The sequence below is a fragment of the Podarcis vaucheri genome, assembly GCF_965113315.1.
Source record: "Podarcis vaucheri genome assembly, chromosome: 3".
Lineage (NCBI taxonomy): Eukaryota > Metazoa > Chordata > Lepidosauria > Squamata > Lacertidae > Podarcis > Podarcis vaucheri.
This window is the reverse complement of record NC_138761.1, coordinates 22,913,677-22,936,705: the sequence shown is the minus strand read 5'-3', so window position 1 is coordinate 22,936,705 and position 23,029 is coordinate 22,913,677. Positions and strand designations below refer to the sequence as shown.

Below are 23,029 nucleotides of genomic sequence, written 5' to 3'. Positions count from 1 at the left end.
GGGGGAAATAGGAGGAAGTTAGCGTTTGGTAAGAGAAAGGAGTGGGGAGGGGCGGGAGAAGAAGTTAATTGGCACTTACTTCGACCAGTGACATTCCATACTGCATAGCCTATGTTTTTTTAAAAAAAATATTGCGCATAGGTGAGGACGGCGAGCTTGGCAGACTTGATTGGCAACGACAGCAGCCAATTGGTACAAAGCTGAGACAGAGGCGTACACCCAACGGGCATTTGTGGAAATAAGCTGGCGAGTAAGTGGCAAGCGAGCGAACCAATGGACAACCAAGAAGCGAGAACCTGACAGGCAGGATACCCAATGGGGATGCGAGCCGAGGGCTGCGCATTGAATGACGGCCTCTGCGGCCAATGGCAGAGGGCTTCTCACCCTTCTCTTTTGCGTGTGCGTGCCGGCAGGACCGAATCCACTTTGAGGCTCTTGTGTGAAGGGAGGGGGCGCTCTTCCCCTCCCCCCGCCCGGTGCATTCTGACGTTGCGCGGCGGGGAGGGACGGCCCATTAGCGGCCGCTGGGACGGGGGCTCCCAACATGTCCGTGCTGCTGGCTTCGCTCGGACTGCCACAGCGGACGACCGCGAAGGGAGAGGCCGTTGCGTGAAGAGGAGGCGGAGGCGGGAGAGACGGCTTCTGCTGCTGCTCCTCGAGCTGTGGCCTAACCTCAACCCTAGTCGGGAGAGACGGAGGCCGCCTGCGCGCGCGGGCAACTGGGGGGCTTCTAACCGAGCGGCGAGCTTGCGGCGCCAGGTACAGGCCCAGGCCGGTTCCGCCTGAGGGAAAGCGGGGGAGGGGAAGGGAGGGGAGAGGCTGGCGGCGAGGAGGAGGACGGGGCCTCGTCAGGCAGCAGGCCTCGAGCGCGGGTTGGCTGCGGGAGGAGGGCGGGAAGAGGGCGGCTTGGGTTCGGGCCTTCACTCGGGGGTTAGGCCTGCGCTGGCGTTACGGGCGGCATCGGCGGGGGCTTCTGCGTACTGCGTAGTTCGGAGCGGGAGGGGCGAGGCGAGGCGGCCGAGGAGCAATGGCTGGATTTGTGGCTGCGTTGTAATACTCCGGGTAAGAGGAGGGAGCGGGGCGAAGAGAAGGGGAGCGAGGAGGAGATCCGGCGGTCGTTGGTCGGGGTGGCGGGATGGAAACGGGTGGCTGGGCGGGCGGCAGCGCGGGGGGGGGGAGAGAAACCTATTCGTCTCGCGTCTCATGGCAGATCGGGCTGAGTGGGAGGGGAGGGAGGAGCTGCTGCCGCTTCTGCTTCGGGCCTCGGTGTAGGATGTTCAATTTGGGATTGGGCGTGGAGTCGGGCTGTTGAAAAAGGAGAGAGGCCTGAGCTTGATAGGGGAGAGGTTGGGATGCCGACTGGGGAGGGAGAGGTGGGACGACGACGACGACGGTCTTCTCGCCATTGTCTGAGTTAACCCCGGGAAGCAGAGAGGCCTGCATTGACGGCGATCTCCCCATCCTACCCTCCCAAAAATCACTGTCTGTTTAAGGCCCCGTTATTTAGTTCCCGGCCACGATCACAAAACACACTGCTGTGGGTTTTTTTTAGAATTCACTCCTCCTTCAGCCTGCTTTAATTTTTTTTTTTTTAAAAGGTTGTAAGCACCCATGTCCGAACGCCTGAAAGTTTTGGACTTGCTGCAGACCGTTAAGATTAGCTGAAGTGGGCAGTTTTTCGTGTTAATGTGCTTTCTGCACAGTATGAGGCTAACCTTTTCTTTTGTGGAAAGGACCTGGCTTTTTGGGTTACCAGTGACATACGCTGGTTATAGTTTCGATCCTGACCATGTCAGATGTAGCAATGGGACGTATCAGTGGGGGATACTTGTGCCTGTAGGTGACTGACCTGGGGTTAAAGTTCTGACTCGGCTTATGAAATTTGCTGGCTGATTTAGTCTTCACTATTTTCATATAAATAATAGTTACTTATGTGTTAAAAGTGAAAACATAGTATAAATATGTTTTAAGGAAGGCAGTCTGTAGGCTTACATCATGTTCCGCTTATTTGAAGCTAGGTCAAGTGAAAGGTGCAGGATTTTGGATTTGGGTCAGGGTTGAAAAACTAGTGTGGTGGATTGAAAATTAGGAATTGGATTTAAATTATGCTCGGCTATGAGAATTGCTTAGTTTAAAGAATGTAAACCAAACCTACAAGATTAGTAAAGGACTGGAGTAAATTTAAAATGCCCTGAGACTGTGGGCTCTTTGGGGGCTGGGGAATTATCATCTCACTTGTATGCCTTTTTTTAGCAGTAGAGGATGGAGGCATCAAGTATTGCAGGCCTACATTAGTTGTATGAATGTTAAGATATTAGGTCAGGAATATGCCCTGTGACTCTGTTTATTTGCTCTGTATAGAGAGGTGCATTTCGTACATGGAGCCATCTTAATGGAAGCTCTTGTAGAACAAACTAGGGAGTAAGCCAAAACACTTAGGTTTTTGTGCAAACATCCTTCATATCATTGTGAATGTAGGTCCAGTGCTGGATGACTAGAATCCTGCCCCCACAGGATAACATAACCTGGGTGAAGAGTGGGTAAGAAATTGATGAACTGAGTGCATTTGCCTGTTGGACCTTTTTAAACTCTTGGTGTAGGGTTGTTTTGGGTATCTGGCCATATGTAAAACCATCAATGGCTATTCTTCTCACTTCTTTGTGGCTTGACCTACAATTAGATTATGACAGGTAGCAAACACTTTTAGACAGTCACATGTGCCGTGGCTTCTACTCAGAACTTGGGTGCATGCACAGCTGTTAAGCACTCTTTTGCTCTTTACTGGATGCCTACTTTGAGCAAGGTAGAGGACCAGCTTCCCCTTCCACTGGCATACTGCTAGCTCAACCCATTAACACATTGACTGTCATTCAACACATCAGTTTTCCTTCTTGAGTGAACAGTGGAGGGGGCCCTCTTGTACCACTCGGATTTGACCTCAGTGATCCTTTAGTTGCTAATTTCCTACTCTACTGGCTCCCTAAGGGTTAGGACTAGGTTCTAACATCATGCACTATTTGGTACATGAAGGAATGGCTGTGTAACTCACCACAGCTGACCAGACAAGTTTGTTTTAAGAGAATAGCCATGATCCACTTTGCCATGTTGAGCTTTATGTTCCACTGCTTATGTTTTTTAAGACTGTGCAGGGCCGAATATATCATCAGTAGAGGATGCGCCTGGTTGCGTGGAGGCAATTTTTGCTTGACACACCTGATCAACCTAGTCTTAAAGTGGATAATAAACTGCAGTAGTAGTAGTAGTAGTAGTAGTAGTAGTAATAGACTGCTCTTTTATTGATCAGATAACGGTATGGGAAATATGTGTTAGCAGTTAACAGGTCACTATATGGAAATATGCATTTGGAAAGACAGGAAGTGCAATTTTCCGTGGAACAGGAATATTTGGGAAAGGTTGCTAAATAGGTGAAGACTAGTTTTTAATTAAACAACTTGGCTTTAATGTTTTCAGACATTTTGATTAAGAGTGTTCAGCTTAGCCATGGAAAGCCAGGCTCAAATCGCTGCTCATGTCTGGTGGCTTTTGCTAAATTATGGTTTATCAGCTACCTCCCCAGGGTTTTAAAAACAGTCACTTGCCAACATCTCCCACTTTGTAGATTGTATGGCTCCCTCCTTTGTGGTTTGTCTCTGTGGTCATGGGCTGCAGGAAACAGGCCCATGGGTTAACACTGCTGGGGTATCTGCTGCTATTCCAGTATTCACCTTCAGCTGAAATTGGGTAAGGGTAACAGGCTTAGGCAAAGTTATTTACCAAGCCTGCCTAATCCTTCCCCTTGCTGCCAGCTGTGTACGCCCCCTTCCCTCAGTTGCCTGTTACTACTACTATAGATTTCTAGCCGTAAATGGATAGGAGAGGCTGTTCTACACAATCATGGTAGCACTGTTGTTTTTTGTTCTATTCTTTTCTATTCTGTGTACTCCTTCCATAATGGAAAGTTGAGAAATATAGGCAGACTAAGCTGCATAGCTTTTTCCACCTGGCCGGGGGGGGGGGGGAGAGATCATTGCAATGGAAGTGAGAAGAAAATTCTAACAATTGTCCATTTTTGTGGTGAAGTTGATGTGCCCTAAGCAAGCAGGTAACTGGGGATCTGTAGCTTTATGTTTAGGCCTGAGTTATCCTAGTGCTGGTTCTTACCTAGGAAATCCTGAAAACTTAGGTCTTACACAGACTTTAAAACTGAGGGCCTAGGATACATGTCTGTGTTCAGCTGAGCTTGTGCTTTTTACACCTCAGCCTGGATAGCTCAGTGGGTTAGAGTGTACGGTGGTACCTCCGGTTACAAACTTAATTCGTTCTGGAGGTCCGTTCTTAAGCCGAAACTGTTCTTAACATGAGGCACACTTTTATTAATGGAGCTCGTTACCAGAAGCATTCGTAAGGAGGACGGTACATAACCCGAGGTTCCACTGGAGTGCTGATAATGCCATGGTTGCTGCATATTTGGGTTGGACTAGATGATCCTCAGGGTCCCTTCCAACTCTTTTGAATCCATGAACCATCTTGATAATATGTGTGAATATTATATGGATGCATGGATGTGGACAAGAAGAATGTGGCAGTGGAAGTCAATTGCTGTGGAGTTTTGCCAAAGCCTAAGTACCATCTTGTCCATTTTAGCGCTTATGAATGTTTTATCTTTTAAGCAGAGGGAAAATTGAAATGGCTCAGAAGCTTGGTTCCTTCCAACCCCTTCCATCCCTCGGCTTTGAACCCTAACATACATTTTCTCTCCTCCCAACCACTTCAAACCTTCTTTACTTAGTGACCAATGTTAAGGGTGAAGTTATTTTTAGCTCCACGTTTAATAAATTTTATACTTCATCTGTATCCTTTAAAAGCACTGCCAATTTCTCAGAGCCTAAAGGCTAAGTATCAGTTTTAATTCAGTGTTGATTAATATTATTCATTGAAAGCTACTGAAAGTAGATGGCCCATTGTTCAGTCATCCTTTTTTAATCTATGCAGACTTTGCCTGGTTTTTTATGGTTGAAATTGAGATTGCAAGCTCCTTGGTGTGCCTTGCTTACAATATTCTATAAAGCACAATATGCTTTGGATTATAAATAATAGAAATACCTTCCAGTGTTTCATAAGTTGTGTAAGAATGCATGACATACAATACCTAGTAAATGTACCAGTTGAAATTTTTAGTGGACTAGTAAATACCGGTATATTTGCATAAGTAGCTTATATATAAAGTAGGCCAGAAATATGACAGATTCTGTGGTCCTTTGGTGATTTCAGTTGACCACTTGCAGCGTGATATCTATCCTCATGGCGAGGAAAGTGCTTTGTGGTTCTGTTATCCTGCTTTCCATGTGTTAATAATGCTTGCATTGCAGCTTGGCCAGATGCTAAACAAATTCAGTTTACCATGTAGTTGCAACCATGATACAATAAATGGTAAATGAGAACACTATGTGTAGTAGTTGGAGAGTAGAGGTGAACTTTGAATAAAATGTATGCTAAATATATTAATAGGAATTGGACAGTTGGGAAGGTAGGTAAAAAGTAAAAGCCTGTTCTTCTCATATTCATAAAGTTTTAGCCTGAATATTAAGAAGCATTTTCAGATACTGAGACACTTGGCCACACATTGAAATTTGGCCACATATTAGGGAGCAACATGGTATGCACAGGATTTGACTTGAAATATGAGATGGCAGCAATAATAAAATTCTATGTATTTATAGCCATAGACCTAGCTTGCACATAATACTTAGCCATGATTTGTTTAACAAACCACTAGTTAACCACAAATTGTCAAACAAACCTAATTCTCCAAAGTCTGATTTGTTTTCTGCCTGCTATTGCCTCATGCCTTTGTAGGTTGGGGTGGCCATGGTTAAAGAAGGATGTTAGGTTCATGCATAACATAATAGGCTATAGTTAAAGCAAGCCATAAGCCAGCAACAGACTGTGGCTGCAGATCTCGTAACAAGCTATGATTTAGCAGTGTGTGTTAACCAGGCCATATTCTGTATTTGAACAATATTTCGGAGAACTGTATATGAAACTTGGCGTGGAAGAACGGTTAAATTAATTGAGTTGCATGGAATAGTGGGCTGATACGTAGTCTGCCTTTCCAAATCTTTTGGAAATTTATACACTTTAGTTCTCTAAATGTGTGTTTGTGGTGGAATGATTTTTCTGCTGATCTTTGTGTAATATATTTATACCCCACCTTTCCAGCAAGGAGCTCAAGCTGATATACATGGCTCTTCCCATCTCCATTTTATCCTTGCAGCAACCCAGTGAGGTAGCCTAAGCTAAGCTAAGAAAAGGTGGCTGGTCCCCCATTGAGCTTTATGGCTGATTGGAAATTTGAACCTGGATCTTCTACACCTTAGTCTAACTGGCCCTACCATGCTGGTAGGTTGTTTTCCAATGTCTGGTAACAGGGTGACATTTAATTCACAGCTAGCTAGTTAAAGGCGGCAGCGGGGGAAGGAATCCAATCTTCTCTTTAAAGATTGCCTCTTGTTGAAATCTTCTGCAGGCTCTTTGTCTTTTACCTCTCACCAGTGGTTCCGCTTCATTCTAGATTGCGCGATAAAGAGTCAGTTGTGGTATTTTCTAATATGGCAGAAGTACTACTATTTTAGCACTCTTCTCAGCCTTCTAACCTATGATAGAATGTGGAGTCTGAACATAAAAATCTATAGCAGCTAGGATTTATATGTGACCTAAGAGGTTAAAATGATTGAGTCTAAAGAAGGAGAATAATATTAATAAAGAGCAAAACAAAGGATTTTGTGAAGAATTTGGCACAACTGAAAACATACAAGATATACTCTTTTAAAAAAAACGATATTTATTGAGAATTTTAAAGTTACAAAGAAAGAAGAAGGAAAAAATAAGAGAAAGAGAAAAAGAAAGAAAAAGTAGATAAAAGTAACAATTACAAATCAATAAAAACCAAAGTCAAAAACAAAAAACAAAACGCACAATGCATCAAAATCAAAACGCCAAAAATAAACAAAAAATTTAAAAACAAATCCAATATTCCCAAATCCTTAACTTTCATTAACTTATTTCATCAACCTCCTCACACCTCCCTTTTTTGTATTCTAGTTATTAATTATCTCAGCAAATCCTTTGCATCTTTCACAATATTCTGTCATTAAATTACCTTAATCTATTTTAACCTTATCTTACCATAAAAAACCCTAAAACTTAAAACTTAAATCTTATTTATACCAAATTCTTTTAACCATAACATATTCTTACATACGTAATTCTTTTTAACATTCCTGCTAAAGCCAAATATTTTCATTCCAACATTTTTCTAATACTCATTAATTTTACAATACTTTTCTAAATAATTTTTTAAAACTTTCTTCCAATCTTCATCCATCGTCTCTTCTTCCTGGTCTCGGGTTTTGTCAGTCCTTTCTATCCTATCCATCTAGTCCATCAACCTGGTAACCTTATATCCCAGGCTCTTAAGTCTTTTCCATGTCCCTTCCGCAGGTGGTCTTCATGTTTATACCCGTACTTTACTTTGTCTTCTGCTCCTTTCACTCGGGGAGACTCCAGCTTGACAATATTTTTGTCCCTTCTCGACAAGTCAGCCCCCTTTCCATAGTCAACACTGAAATCCATGTGGTATTTAAAGGCATGTTTCAAGGTCCCTCCAAAGTTAAGGGCCCCCACAACTCCGAACTCCCCCCGGCCCAAAGCCAGACCTGAAAGGTCAAAACATCCCTGCATAGGGGGGTCCATCCAGCCCCCCATCTCCAAGCCAAACAGAACTCCATCTCTCCAAATCTGGCTTTTTCCAGGTTCATTCGTCAAAACCACCAACTCATGTTCCTGCTGGGCCACAGCTCCCTCCATCTCTGCCACCCAAGGTCCACCAACAACCTCCTCCCTCATCTCATCTGTCAAAGCACATTCCTGGATTAATTCCTGAGTGGGTTCTATATAGGTACCCATTGCCTGTCCAAAATTTCCGATCGCAACAGTCATCAAATCCATCTTCTCATGTAACTGTTCCAATAAAGCAATTGTCTTGCAAAAGGCAAGCACCAGAGCCTCTGAGCACATTCTTGTTCAAGGTCGAAGTCTGGTCCCACGATCTTTAATCTTTACAGCTGCAAAGCTCCCCAGTTCGACTTTAATAACAGTTTCACAAGCTCCCTCTAGGGGAAACAATTTCTATTTGTATCCATCTTTTTTATTATTATTAAAAGCAGATCTAGCAACAAAGTTTTCCTTTTTCGGATATTTTGTTCCTTTTAAATGCGAAAGGGAACAATGGAGTCAATATGTTTCTCTTCTTTTAACTATCTGTCAAAAACGTTTGTCCACAGTCAATGAACTTCCCCAAAACGTATGTCCTGACGTCAGGTCTGTACTGTCAGTTGAAGAGAAGGGAATTTTTTGGCACACAGAGACTAGGTGAGAACTAGAACAGCTGTTAGGTTCCTAATATGTTTGGAAATTGAGAAGTTGACTACTTCCAATTATACTGCATACTGTCATGTAGTGACATTTACATAAAATACTGCATGTTTCCTGACTGGCCCTTTGCCTGCTATAGGCATCATCCTGTACAGTGGTGCCCCGCAAGACGAATGCCTCGCAAGACGGAAAACTCGCTAGATGAAAGAGTTTTCCGTTTTGGAGGTGCTTCGCAAGATGAATTTCCTATGGGCTTGCTTCGCAAGACGACAATGTCTTGCGAGTTCCTGCTGTTTTTTTTTCCTTCCCCCCTTTTTCTAAGCCGCTAAGCCACTTATCAGCTGATCCGATCAGCAGATAAGCCGCTAATAGCGCTAATCCGCTAATCCGTCAATGGGCTTGCTTCGCAAGACGAAAAAACCGCTAGACGAAGAGAATCACAGAACGGATTCTTTTCGTCTTGCGAGGCACCACTGTATACAGTCTTTGGGCTACTTTATCATTTACCCAATGTAGATGACAATGCATCATTTTATTGTGATCCTGTTTCTGATAATGCTGCTGTCTATTTAAAGAGGTTTTATGAAAGTTCATAATGCAGGTTAAAAAATACAAATTAAATATGTAGCTTACGGCAGTAGTGTGTTAATAAATGTGTATTAATAAACACTTGGGTGTACTTAAATAAAAAAAAGTCAGTGTATATTTAATGCATGGATCTGGGACAGCTTATGCTGGAAACAGTCAGGTTTATAAACGTGCTCCGAAGCATCCGAAGAACATGTGCAGGGGCTTTGGAGGCACTTGAAAAAAGTAGGCTTGTGGTTGCTTCTGAGTACAATAGAGCTCATTTTATTGTATATACTATTAAGTCAAAATCACTATTTTAATATTGAAATGACAATTATAACTTATTTTTTAACGTCAACACTTCAGACCTGCATAATTGCAGGTAGGTCTTATTTAGCCAAAATAACACCATCCATGCACAACAGGAGAGATCAGCAGGCTTGGGGGAATTAAAAGAAATATAACCTCCTGCACCAGAACTCTAGAAAAAAAATTGAAAGAAGAAAAACCTCAAAAGGGCCCAGTGAGGACTGAGCCACAGAAGACTGACTGGCTGGGGGAGGGGAAGCAGATAGACTGGTGATCTTTTGAAAGATGCTGTATTTCTAAGTGAAGGGTATGGTAGGAAAGGATTTGCACGCTACCAGGTCAACCTGTAAGTAAAATGTTAGATATGTTGAGGTCACATGTTACTAGACCTGTGAAGTGAATTTTTTTCATCCCACCCTTTTTTCTTAAAAACTTAAATCAAAACCCACTACTTGAGTTTGTGCTAGAATGAGGGGATCTAAAGTCTCTTAGAAATCAAATCTCTCTGCTTGGCGCCAAACAACAACAAAAACTCAAAGGATAAACCCTTATTGCATATTGAAACACCATCACTAAAAGGAATAATTAAGTAATAGATTTATATTTACAGTATCTGAATGAAGAACAAAAATAAAATACAGAACACATGCATCCTCCTGGCTCTGACTTTGTATTTAACATAATCACAGAAGTGGGTAGTCAGTAACCTTGTATGTTTTGAGTCTTTTGATTGGGTCCATGTGGTGTTCCCACTGTATCACTTGCTCTTCTTCCCACCAACAGAACTCAGATTCTCTGATAAAAAGATAACTTTGCAGATCTCTCCCTACCATATTATTTTCATTTAACATCAGACTAATTTCCCATCATATTCCAGTAGACTTTGCAACTAAAACTGTTCTGAATGCATATGTGGCTCAGCCACTTCTCTCTAACAAAATACTGGGAGGATTTGCATAGTACTGTAACTAGGTGCTAGTCCTAGGTTGAACTGTTTTCTTAGCAGTTGAATCTAGGAGGGGTGCTTTTGGCTAACTTCAGTGCATAAGTAGAGTACTTGGTTCAAATTCCACCCCCACCCCAGATAAGAACTTTACAAAGATTGCTTGTTAGGTGAACGGTCATTTCAACACATGGACAGTTTTCTAGCACTGTCGGTTTGAAGTTGGACCTTCTGTACTAAACAGTAGCGAACAAGGATTGAACAGCAGCAGTAAAAAATAAAAAGTGGGGGGTAAAGAGGAGTTCACTGAACACTTACAATTTCTCCAAATTTTCTGACTTACTTTTCCTTATCTGTCTATTGAAAACTTCTTGCCTTAGACCACTGTATCCCTTCTCTGGGCTATATTATTGAGCACTAGGCCTAAATTATAAGCTGTTGTGGAACGTCATATTAAATAATTTCATGAAATTTAAAAGGAACTGTTTTGGTGGTGTTATATTAATCACTAGTTGAATTTCCATTATAAAATATTTTGCCTTTCTAATAGCCAACTCAGTTCTCCTTGTGCTGGACCTTATATAGCCAAAATGGCACCATTTGCATATGAGGGGGATTCCTAAAGAATTGTAGTTGTTTTTTTAAATGAAAAAGCGCACATTTGGCTCTAAATAGCAAATCACAGTATTATGGAAGCATAGTGGTATCAGTGGTATCTGGATGATGGGTTCAAGCCCTCAGTCAGTCATGAAGCTTTACTGCATGTCTTTTGGCCTGTCACTGTTACTTGGCCTAGTGTTAGCAGAGGTGATATGCACGTACAACAACAAATTTTAGTGGAAAAATTCTGAGTTATGAATAGATTGAAGTCTTACTATTTCACATGTTTCTTCAGCAGAGAAGATAAAACTGAAACCATTTCAGCAGCACCTTACTTTAGGTGTGATTACACCTGTAATCACTATTCCTAAAGAGAAACAATGCTTGAAGTAAAATTTTAATGAGATAACCTTGACAGTGCTGCTATTCAGTTTGTTTAAAACCTGACATGGTTCTCGTTGTCAGAGCTCTCCTTTCAAGATGCCATGACATATGGCTAAATCACTCTGCAGGCCTAGAGCTGCAATTGTGCAAGGTGCAAGAGGAGGGAAACGGAATGTGGAGAATGGACATCTTTGATGAAAAGATGCTAATCATAAAGGACCTGCTCAGGCAACAAATAGTTGAGGATGATAGTTGCAAGAGGAAGAGCGCAGCTAGCGTTAAACTTCTTGTCTCAGATTCTTCACAGATCCCCCTCCCTCCCAAAATCTGGGTGCATATACCAGGAGCTACACTGTAGCTAGAGTTGAAGATGACAGAACAAAGAACCAAAGGTAGAGTTTGTAGGGGTAGAGGATGAATAACTCTTATCTCCTTAATATATAAGTTTTCAAATACAGAATAAAATTATACACTCCATACATCTTAGTTGCATCTTATTTCTCTTTTTTCGACTTCCCTCAACTTGTCTGCGAATCCTTCATTTTTTAACTTTAAACATATTTCTATTTTATTATTTATATTATTACTGTGAACTTCATCCCATTTTAATACTTATTTCCCATCACAATGCTTCATTAAACTTACAAACGTAATCTGATTATCACTTAATTTTTGCAAATATTCAATAATTTTTTTCCAATCTTCTGTGAATCTTTGATCTTGTCGGTTTCGGATCCTTCCTGTCATTCTGTCCAGTTCTGCATAGTCTATCATTTTTGTTCTCCATTCTTCTAACGTAGGTGGCTCCTCCTGTTTCCATTTCTGGGCCATCAGTATTCTTGCTGCTGTCACTATATATAAAAATAACTTCTTTTCTTTCTTCTTTATCTCGTTACCTGTAATGCCTAATAAAAATGCTTCTGGTTTCTTAACAAATGTATATTTCAACATTTTCTTCAATTCATTATAAATCATTTCCCAAAAGCTTTTTACTTTCTTATATTCCCACCACATATGATAAAATGTACCTTCTTTTTCTTTACATTTCCAACATTTATTACTTGTCTTATAGATTTTTGCTAATTTTACTGGAGTTACATACCATTGATACATCATTTTCATCACATTTTCTTTTATAGTTGTACATGCAGTGAATCTTAAACCTTCTTTCCATAATTTTTCCCAATCTTCCATTTGTATATTATGTCCTAAGTCTTTGGCCCAATCAATCATAACTGATTTTACCTCTTCATCCTTTGTACACCATTCTAACAGTATCTTATACATTTTTGCTAGAATTTTAAAATCATTATTCAATATTTCTGTCTGGAATTTTGATTCTTTGTCGGCAAAACCCCTTTGATTCAAATCTTTTTTAAACATTTCATTAATTTGAAAAAAATGCAACCAATCATTAACATATTCCGTAACTTCTTCAAATGGTCTCATTTTCCATTTATCTTCTCTTTTACTTATTAGCTTCTCATATGTCATCCATCCCCCAGTCATATTAACTTTCTTCACACTCATCGCCTCCAACAGCGATAACCAATATGGAGTTTTTTGTTCCAACAAGTTTTTATATCTTTCCCACACTTCAATCAGAGACCTTATGATGTGGTTTTCAAATCCTTTATGTACACGTTTCTTGTCATACCACAAATACGCATGCCATCAGATCCTAGCTACCAATCTGTGTGAAAGATAGTTGTCTCTGGCAGTTTCTCAGTAGATAAATCCTTAAACTTCAGGTGAGGTTAGGATACACATAGAATATGGGTTGGGGGTCTGGGGCTTGTAGAATCAGGACCTATCCTGAGGAGGGAAGAAACACCTGCACTTATAAATTAAGTCCTTTTGAGTGCTGATTGTTCCAGTATGCCAATTGATGGGCATAGCTATTAAGTTTAATAGTTATGAGGAAAGATTATTTGGAGAACCCCTGGTCTTCTAGATGTTTTACTTCAACTTCCATCATCCCCAGCCAGTATGGCTGATGGGCAAGAATATAATCCACCAGCATTCAGAGCAGGGGCCATCAACCTGTTTATCTGTGAGTACATTTAGGTGAGTGCTGTGAGCACATTTAGTTGAGCACATTTAGGTGAGTGACTCCTTCTGGCCAGTTGTTTCTCCCAATTAGTGCCACCTCAAACTTCACTTTTCCAAGGGATCTCTGATCCTGTAGAAATAATCTGAACCTTGAAGAACATAAACCTGAAATAGGGTTACTCTTCCAGCTTCCTCCTTCAGCTGTATGTACTTTGCAAGGGAGAAAAGAGTAAGTAACCTTACCACCAAAGGGGCAGTTGGAAGGGGATGTTCTCTCAGTAGCTTTGGTAGGTACCAGGGAAGGACTTCAAGAACATCATTGGAGATAACTAATGTCTTCTTGAGGGATGGAGTTCTAAAGAAGGCAGTGGTGAAGCCACAGTAAGAGCTGTTCAGTGATGGAACAGACTCCCACGAGAGATGGTGGACTCCCCTTCCTTGGAGGTTTTTAAACAGCAGTTGGATGGCCATCTGTTATGTATGCTTTATCTGCGATTCCTGTAGCTGAGATTCACTGCATTCCTGCATTGTAAGGAGTTGGACTAGATGACCATTGGGACCCTTCCAACTCTGATTCTATGATTCCTTAATCTAGGAGTGTTAATCATGGACACTTAAGCATCCCGTTGTTCAGTAAAGTAGTAGTTGGACAACTCAAACCAGTGCTTGGATTATACTGATTATTTGGACCCTTTGCAGTAAGATTCAGACCTAGTTTTGGGACAAGGTCCACCTTGGTTGCCAAGGGAAGGGGTATGTGTGGGTAGGGGAGTATGACACTATTAGTTTTTTGGACACCTGTTTGTTTTCAGTACCATTAACCACAGTATCCTTTTGGACTACTTCTCAGGATTAGAACTGAACACATGGTCTTGTGGCTGTTCTGATCCTTCCAAAATCAGATGGTGGTGCTGATATACTTCTGTTCCACCCCTTGGCCATTGGGGTACTTCATTGTTGTATCTTGTCCCTGTGTGGGTACAAGGTAAACTCAAGAGGGAGCAGATTCCTGATCCTACCAGAAGAAAGAATCCTGCAGCTGCTATAGTCATTGTCTTCTCTTTTAACATTAAGGTCAGGAAAAGAGCATGCAAAAAGCCTGCCCAAGTGCAGCATTGTGTTTTCCCATATGAGGAAAACTGTGTTACATTGTGGCAGTTGTGATAGGGGGTGGAGAGTCATGTGAGGAAATGGATACAGAAGCAGATACTCCCCCAACATTTTTTGTAAATGAAAGCTACAGTCCAAAATATTATTAGAACGCTATGTTGGGCAAGTCTTCATTTTTTATGAATGACAGTGCATGGGAAAGCTACACATTATTAACTCCAAGACTTTCCCTCACATAATGTATCCAGTCATACTTGACATTGTGCAGTATATTTTACTAGTATCTCCAATTCATTGGATGGGTTCAAAACAAATATAGAATCCCTGTTGATGCCAAATCCAGATCAGCTAAGATCTTAAGGATTATAAATAGGCGATAGGCAGTGAAGAACAAGATAGCATTTAAACTGCTTATAGGGGCTTTCCTTCAACAAAAGTCAGCTTCTAATATTTTGCTGAAGTTGCAATAATTAACTCTTTAAAATTGGTTCTTTTAAGTCTCTCCTGTGTATGTTCATGGCCAGGGACCACTGTGTCGAATTGTTATTGATGATACAATGATTCATATTGTCTAAATCTACAGCTTCTGACAATTCCTGAATATATCCATATTTTAAAATCAGTGCTACATAATATAAGTGTTGAAACCATTTAGTTGGTGTTCCTTCACTTTCTCTGTTATTAATAAGAGGTGAATATTTTAGTTTGATATGGGCTTCATACACTGGTAAAGATGCAGGATTATAAAACGTAATTTCTTGTACCCACATAAATTTAAGCACAAATAACCATTAACTTCATGTGTTTTCTATTAAAAACCAGCAAGTGCACATTTATGGAAAGTGCTCAGATTATATAGAAATATCTTTTAGAACCCCAGAGGTAGTTGCATAATGTTGCAAAAAAATACCATGTTAGCCTTTACAATCACTGGTCTAACTGTTCATAAAACAGTTGTAGAAATAGTAGTAGTTCCAGTGGTTCAGCAAAGACAGGAGTAACATATTTCTCCTCACTATAATTGTATAGTGGCAGAAGCCTGAATATGTGTTGCCAGGAGCCCATAGTGTTGGACTAGATAAACTGTCTTAGTAATTCTCATGTTTTATGGGCCAGAGACTTGATTTCTGAACTTCCATGGCTGGCGACTCTACAGCCTCTGGGAATCCATAGCCGGCTACTCTGAACTGTTTTTCAAGTTTGTCTTGTCAAGTTTGTTTTGTACTTATTTATTAACAGGATTAAAAGAAAAGGCTATCCTCAACCCTCAAAACTAGTTCCAATCTAGCAGTCTTGTCTAAACAGGGTTCAGATTATTAGGAATGGGGTCTTCTCAACAGGCTAAATGCTTTGTTTCCATAAGTCTGGTGCCAAAATGCTTGAACTAGTCAATGAAGTAAATTTTCAGGCTTTATTGTAGAGTAAAGCAACCCTGTAAATATCACTTTATAGAGCAAATAGAGTTCTGACTGTTTGACAGACTTTTCTAAATCTCAGCGTTATGCAGTGGCGTAGCGTGGGGGGTGCCAGGGGTGCCGGCCGCACCGGGCGCAACATTTGGGGGGGCGCGTTTGGCCGGCCCTCCTCGAGGAAGCAGGAACCCCACTGTCCTCGGACATCCTCCGAAGCATGGCGGTGGGGCGGAAATACCTTCTCCCCGCACCAGCCTTCGGAAGGCTGTCCTGAAGACTTGTGGTGGGAGCAGTGGCGTAGCGTGGGGGGTGCAGGGGGGCCTGCTGCACCTGGCGCAACATCTGGGGGGGCGGAAGAGACTCGAGTGCTAAAATCCACGGGTTAGGGGGTGCAAATTACTTGCCTTGCCCCGGGTGCTGAGAACCCACGCTACGCCACTGGCGTTATGTTAAGCACAGTATAAATGGATAAACAATTCCTGGTTTCGTATGTGTTTCTGAAGCATGTACTATAAGAAGAGTGACATAAGGGTATTTTACTACATTCTTAGTTTCCTAGTTTCGTTGTATAATCTAGAGGTACTAATTACTACTACTTTTTCTCTTAGGAAATTCCGAGTTAAAATAAATGTTGCATCCTGCATTATCTGAAGCCTTTCAAGCTTAATCAGTTCCTGTTGGCTGAAGGAATGTAAACCCTAAGGTTTTAGATCTGTGCAAAAATTGGCAGAGCTGCAGTTGACAGGTAAATACTGTTTTTACTGTAGACGCAGTGCAATGAAACACATAATTGGTCTCTCTACATGTTGGAACCATATTAATTAATAGCATTTATTTGTTTAGAATAGATACCTGATAAAAAAATCCATTTCCCTTTAAATATCCATTATATCTGTGATCCTTCATTTTCAGGCTGTTAAATGGAGGTCAGCTAGTGGTATGCCTTTAGTAGTAGCAGCTTACAATTTCTGCAATCAAATATAGGGCACCGTTAGCTGGCTTGTGACACATTTAAGTATATTCTCTTACATGCATATATTCATTATGAAGTTGCCCAGCACTGCTTTAGAGAGTTTTTCATGCCTTATTCCTGTGCACTACAAATCCTGTTTCCTAGAGCTAAAGTTGGCAGTTCCAGGCAACAAGCAATTCCTGGATTTTAGATTATCAGAAATGTTGGAAAGAAATAAAATAAAAGTGTACTTGCAGACATCTGTATATCCAAATGTCTATAGCTATGCTCTGCCTACACTGTCAGAGGCAGTATGCCTCTAGATACCAGTTACTGGGATTCTCAGGTGTGTAGAGTGCTGTTGCACTAAAAGTCCTGATTGCAGAGGCATTTCGTTTGCCTCTGTGATAACAGGATTCTAGGCTAGTTGGGCCAGTAGCCTGATCCAGGAGTCTCTTCTCAAACGATTACAGTGGTCCCTCGCAAGACGAATGCCTCGCAAGACAAAAAACTCGCTAGACTAAAGGGATTTTTGTTTTTTGAGCTGCTTCGCAAGACGATTTTCCCTATGGGCTTGCTTCGCAAGATGGAAACGTCTTGCAAGTTTGTTTCCTTTTTTCTTAGCACTGTTAATACAGTTGTGACTTGACTTCGAGGAGCAACTCATAGAACGCGGTGTGGTAGCCTTTTTTGAGGTTTTTAAAGACTTTGGTGATTTTTGAAGCTTTTCCAAAACTTGTGAGGCACCACTGTATCTAGATCCATGCTACATTGTTAAATTGTTTGTGCTCTCATAATCCAGTGACCTCCAGTGTGGGTGCCACTATTGGTCATATGCTTCATGGTATGTGGCCAGAACTGTTGGGAAGACTCATTCCACATACACTGTAGCCCAGTAGAATTGAGATAACAAGTTGCAAAATACAACTTGATTGTGGTAGCCTTTCGAATTGCGATTACTTCCCTAAAGTTTTATTGATACTCAACTTGCTGAATAAGATAGTTGGCAAAGTTCTCTCTCCATTATTCAGAATAATTAATGAAACCTCAGACTTGCCCCTCTTAAAGCATTGTTTGCCATTGTATCTGAACTGAAAAGTTGTGATTTGCCTTTGACCTCCAAAGCAGGGTGGCAGTCCTTAGTTTGGAGGGCAAGGGAAATTTTTGCTGGTTCAGGTAGAATGGTAAATTGGTTTGCCTAAAAAACAAAAGGAAAGAAGACCATGTAGTAAGGGTAGCTTGTTGGCATAAGGCTCATTCCCCAAACAACAAACCAGATTACATGTGAAATGACCTGTTGGTACTAGCTCACAGTTACCTGTTCATAAATGAAAGTAATAGTTTATCTCATATATGTGTTCTGAACTGAAATGCTTACATTTTGCACATAAGCAATCCTACGTATATAAATGAAGCACAACTAAAATATTTGTGAAGCTTTCTGAAGTGTATTTTAATGCTGAACGGTAGTGATCCTTTTCAGAAGATTTTGTTCTAAAGCTGCTTGATTTTTAATATATTAGTCGTGTGGTGTGTTGTTATGAGGACCCTTTTGAAATTGTGCTATTATTCCTCTGCATCACTGGTTCATAGAATGTAGCAAATGCTACCTACTTTATGTTGTGTTAAGGTAAAATAGATGTTTCAACATACCATTTTATCACTTATGGTGGTTGTGTAGGGAGATAGTGTACTCAAGCAAATGTTTAAAAGAATGTTTCCCAAGAACCCAGCTTTTCTTTGGGGAATAATAATGACAGAAATCCCCAAAAAAACAATTAACTTATGGATGGATGTAACAACAGCTGCCCAAATTCTAATTGAACAAAAATGTAGAACAGATATTGTCCCATCAAGAGAAGAATGACATCTCAAAATACTAGAATATATAAAATTAGCCAGTATGACAAACAGATTAATAAATAAAGATAAGAGACTGAAAGAGGATTGGATATTACATACAGATTATATGGAAAAGTTTTATAACAAGAAAATTATCATAACAGGTTGAAAAAACAGCAGTATATGTTACAACATGAGATTATGTAAAATTTTGGAAATAATTTAGAAGAGTAAGAAAATGCAGTTAAAAGATCAGATAGGAAACCATGGAAAGAGTGGAAGGGAATTAAAAGTAAAGATATATAGGATTTAAATAACTTGAAAGAATGTAGTTGTTATTATTATTAGTATCACTACTACTTGTTCATGTTTTATATTTTTTCAATTGTCTTTCTTAACATTTTGTGCATGACTGTAACATAGTATGTGTTCTTGGTGAGATATAACAGAAAAGCAAAAAAGAAATATTAAAATATATATATATAGATGTGTCAACATTCATTGTATACCTGTAGATGTACATGAAGCAAAAGCTGCTTTTTAAATTGTAGCTTGGCCTGGTTGCGGGGAACATAAGATTCTGTGTTTATGTTGGAAGACCTTTTATTTTATTTTATTTCTTTTTTTCTTTGTGTTAACATTTCAATACAAAGGAATTAATCAAACACCTGTATGCTAGTATAGGTCATGGAAGCTCTGGTTTAGAATGGCATAGCACCATCGTAATCAATAAATTTCTGTAATCCAGCTATATAATGGGTGCATTTAATTGGCAAACGACATACAATTTTGATTCAGGGAAGGAAGCCATGAGACAATCTGTGCATTCATAAGAGTCCAGTGGAGTAACACTTAACTGTACAACTTTATACTGGCTGTAACTGAGAAGTAAGCATGTTTGCTAATTTCTGTTTAAAGAAGCAAATAAAGCACCCTCCCCTTACACATGGAAACCAGTATGTTGTGGTACAGGGTTGCAGACATTAGTTCTCTGTGTGCAAGATGTTTTTTTTTATATGGAGGAGCTTTTATGTTCGTTACTTTCCCACCTATAGTCTGATGCTACAGTTCCTAGAGGTCTGCATGAGTAGATTGCTTTCATAATACTTAAAAGGAAAGGATAGGGACAATAAACACCAGATATTAGTCGTCTTTCTGTCTGCCATGCCAATCTATTGTTCACCATAGTTTTGGCAGCCATGGTCAGGTTGTGTTGAATGATTCAAACAATTCTTTGCATGATTTCTAGTTGATACTACTTGTATTGATGGTCACATTTTGTTTTGCAGATTTCTTTGCAAATTAGGTAAACATGGGTGCATTTTTGGATAAACCAAAAACTGAGAAGCATAATGCTCATGGGGCAGGAAATGGGCTGCGCTATGGCCTCAGCAGTATGCAAGGATGGAGAGTGGAAATGGAAGATGCTCACACAGCTGTTGTAGGAATTCCTCATGGTTTAGAGGACTGGTCCTTTTTTGCTGTTTATGATGGTCATGCAGGATCTCGTGTGGCAAATTACTGCTCAAACCACTTATTAGAACACATCACTAACAATGAAGACTTCAGGGGAACAGAACAGCCCGGCTCTGCTCTTGAACCTTCAGTGGAAAATGTAAAGAGTGGAATCAGAACTGGCTTTTTGAAAATTGATGAGTACATGCGCAATTTTTCAGACCTCAGAAATGGCATGGACAGGAGTGGCTCAACAGCAGTGGGAGTTATGATTTCACCTGAGCACATTTACTTTATCAACTGTGGAGACTCTCGTGCTGTTCTCTATAGGAATGGACAAGTCTGCTTCTCGACACAGGATCACAAGCCTTGCAATCCAAGGGAGAAAGAGCGAATCCAGAATGCAGGAGGGAGTGTCATGATCCAGCGTGTTAATGGCTCGTTAGCAGTTTCTCGTGCTCTGGGGGACTATGACTACAAATGTGTGGATGGCAAAGGTCCTACAGAACAACTTGTTTCTCCGGAACCTGAGGTTTATGAAATTGTAAGAGCAGAAGAAGATGAGTTTATTGTCTTGGCTTGTGATGGAATCTGGGATGTAATGAGCAATGAGGAGCTCTGTGAATTTGTTAAGTCTAGGCTTGAAGTATCGGATGATCTGGAAAAAGTGTGCAATTGGGTAGTGGATACTTGTTTACACAAGGTATGCAACTTACTCTTTCTCTCCGAATAATTGAATAAAGTTCTTCTTTCTTTGCAAAATCAGAAAACTTACTCTAGTAAAATAGCATTGAAAGGATAGTTTCCCAGTAAAGAATGAGTCAGTGCAAATTCATGCAATTGCAAGCTTGTTAAGAGATCACCCAGGTATTGGATTTATGATTTTGAAGGAGGATTGATAAAATCCAACTTCAGTAGTGCAGCTTAGTACATTTGAAAATGATTATTTTTGACAGTGTTTCTCAGTATTCAGGAGGTGAATGCAGAAGGCTTGGATTGCCAGAATTGAGCAGTTTTTTCCTTGAGTATCCTGAAATGTTTTTAAATGAACTTTGATTATCAATATATTAAAAGGAATGTCAATGAATGGTGCAGCATTTCTTTTCTACTAATGGTTGTGCAAATTAAGGTGGAAATAGATATCAAGGAATAAAGTAAAATACATTCTTAACCACAATAGGTCACATGAGAAACATATGTTTAGGAACATATAGTTACTTAAACAAAATCTGAGTTAAGAAATGTATGTCAAACCAGTAGTATTTAAGATTTTTTAAAATTTACACTGAATAATCAGGTGGTCTGAAGTTGTGAAAGAGAAGCTAAATCTCAAATTTGTACTATTTTTTTCCTCCCAAAATATAGGGAAGTCGTGATAACATGAGTATTGTTCTAGTTTGCTTTTCAAATGCTCCTAAGGTCTCAGATGATGCAGTGAAAAGAGATGCAGAATTGGATAAGCACTTGGAATCACGGGTGGAAGGTAAGAAATTGCATTCTGAATTAGAAGCTTCCTTTAGTTGGTGACGCACACAAACACACACCCAAGCTCACAGGAGCAACTAAAGAGCTTTCGTCAAAATTTCGCTGGAGTATAGCACTAGTACAGCTAAAGAGAATTTTTGGTCATAAATGTACATCTGAACCCCAGGAATCCGGAGAGTAGCCCAGTGTAATTGCTGGTATTTTTGTCTGGGCTTGTACAGATAGTTCAGCTCCAAAATTCAGTCTCTTATTTGAAGAATATGCATTCTCTTGCAAATCTGCCCGCTGGCCAATTATTAGTAGTGCAAGGTGTTAATGTTTTAAAGCATGGTACAATTTCTCCGATCGTGCCAGCAGATGCATTGGGACTTCTTCTCTTCCCACTTCTGCACCTCCCCCCCCCCCATCTTCTTCAGAGAGTCCTCCAATCCTCAAGCAGATTTTTAGGGTGAACAGGGGGAGGAGGCTGCCAGAAAGAGGGAGGGAAAGTCCCGTTGCTCTTGGACCAACCCATTGGGTGCCACTCACATTGTAAAGTTAGGAATGTTAGCTCATCTTTGATTAAAACATAATCTCTTACTAAGCATAGCAAATTGTTTTACAGAGCAGACAAAGTGGCTTATATTTTTCAGCTACGGGATAATTTGGATTGGTGTATGTGGCTTGATATGCTGAACTGGCAACACCACCATTCATATTTTGTAAGCTCTCTCTACATAAGAATAGCTGCCTGGAAGGTTAAAATATACTCAAAGTCCTGGTGCATATTTGGTGTGTGTTTACAAACTTGAGATTTTACTCAGGAACATAGTGAATTGAATTATGAAATATCTGTGTGCCTAAATGTTTTTAAATCAACCTGAAGTTTAATTGGGAGATGAGAAATAGCCAGAAACCTTAGTTTGATGGTATATTTTTGTGATAGTATATGGTACCAATTTTACTTGAGTACAGGCTATTTTCAGTATAAATTACTTCAGATGTAAGCCACTTCCCCCTACCCCACCTCCTTTTGAAGTGTTCCTTATGAAGGTGACATCCTGTTCATAGAAGAGGGTGCAAGGAATGAAGTATCTTCAAGGGAAAAGGAGGTTAGGGGCTTGGGTATAAGTCAGGGGTGCACCACCTGTGCCCTTTCAGGTGATGCTGTACTGGAACTCCTATCAGCCCCAGGTGATGTCATGGATCTAGAGAATTTTAGTCCAGGAACATCTGGAAGGTCACAGGCTTCCCACCTCTCATATAACTGCCAGTATTAAATGTTCTGAGGGAAGCTGGTATTGCTTTTCAAAGACCTCAGTATCTTTTACTTTCATATATTTTGGGAGAAATGGAAGGATAACATTCAGACCTTGAGAATAGAAACTACTATTTTGCATAATGGACTTTTGAATATTGCATTTATACATTTTTTGGAAACTTTGAAAGGAATAGCGGTGTAAATTTAACCATTCTAGTTCCACCTACTCATATTAATTTGAT

General features: G+C 40.3%; 1 protein-coding gene across 5 annotated transcripts in view; it reads left to right on the top strand.

The window, feature by feature from the left end:
- Positions 1-414: 414 nt before the first annotated feature.
- Positions 415-23,029, top strand: part of PPM1B (protein phosphatase, Mg2+/Mn2+ dependent 1B) — a 43,486-nt gene continuing 20,871 nt past the window's right edge. Inside the window, exons 1-4 of one of the 5 annotated variants that reach the window (XM_082217750.1) lie at positions 416-759; positions 16,422-16,558; positions 19,897-20,765; positions 21,428-21,545. In XM_082217750.1, coding sequence (XP_082073876.1) covers positions 19,920-20,765; positions 21,428-21,545 — 964 coding nt within the window. In that variant the 5' untranslated portion in view covers positions 416-759; positions 16,422-16,558; positions 19,897-19,919. Of the gene's footprint in view, positions 760-929; positions 1,063-16,421; positions 16,559-19,896; positions 20,766-21,427; positions 21,546-23,029 lie in introns of those variants that run through there. The other 4 variants (XM_082217754.1, XM_082217753.1, XM_082217751.1 and 1 more) reach the window with 4 other exon arrangements.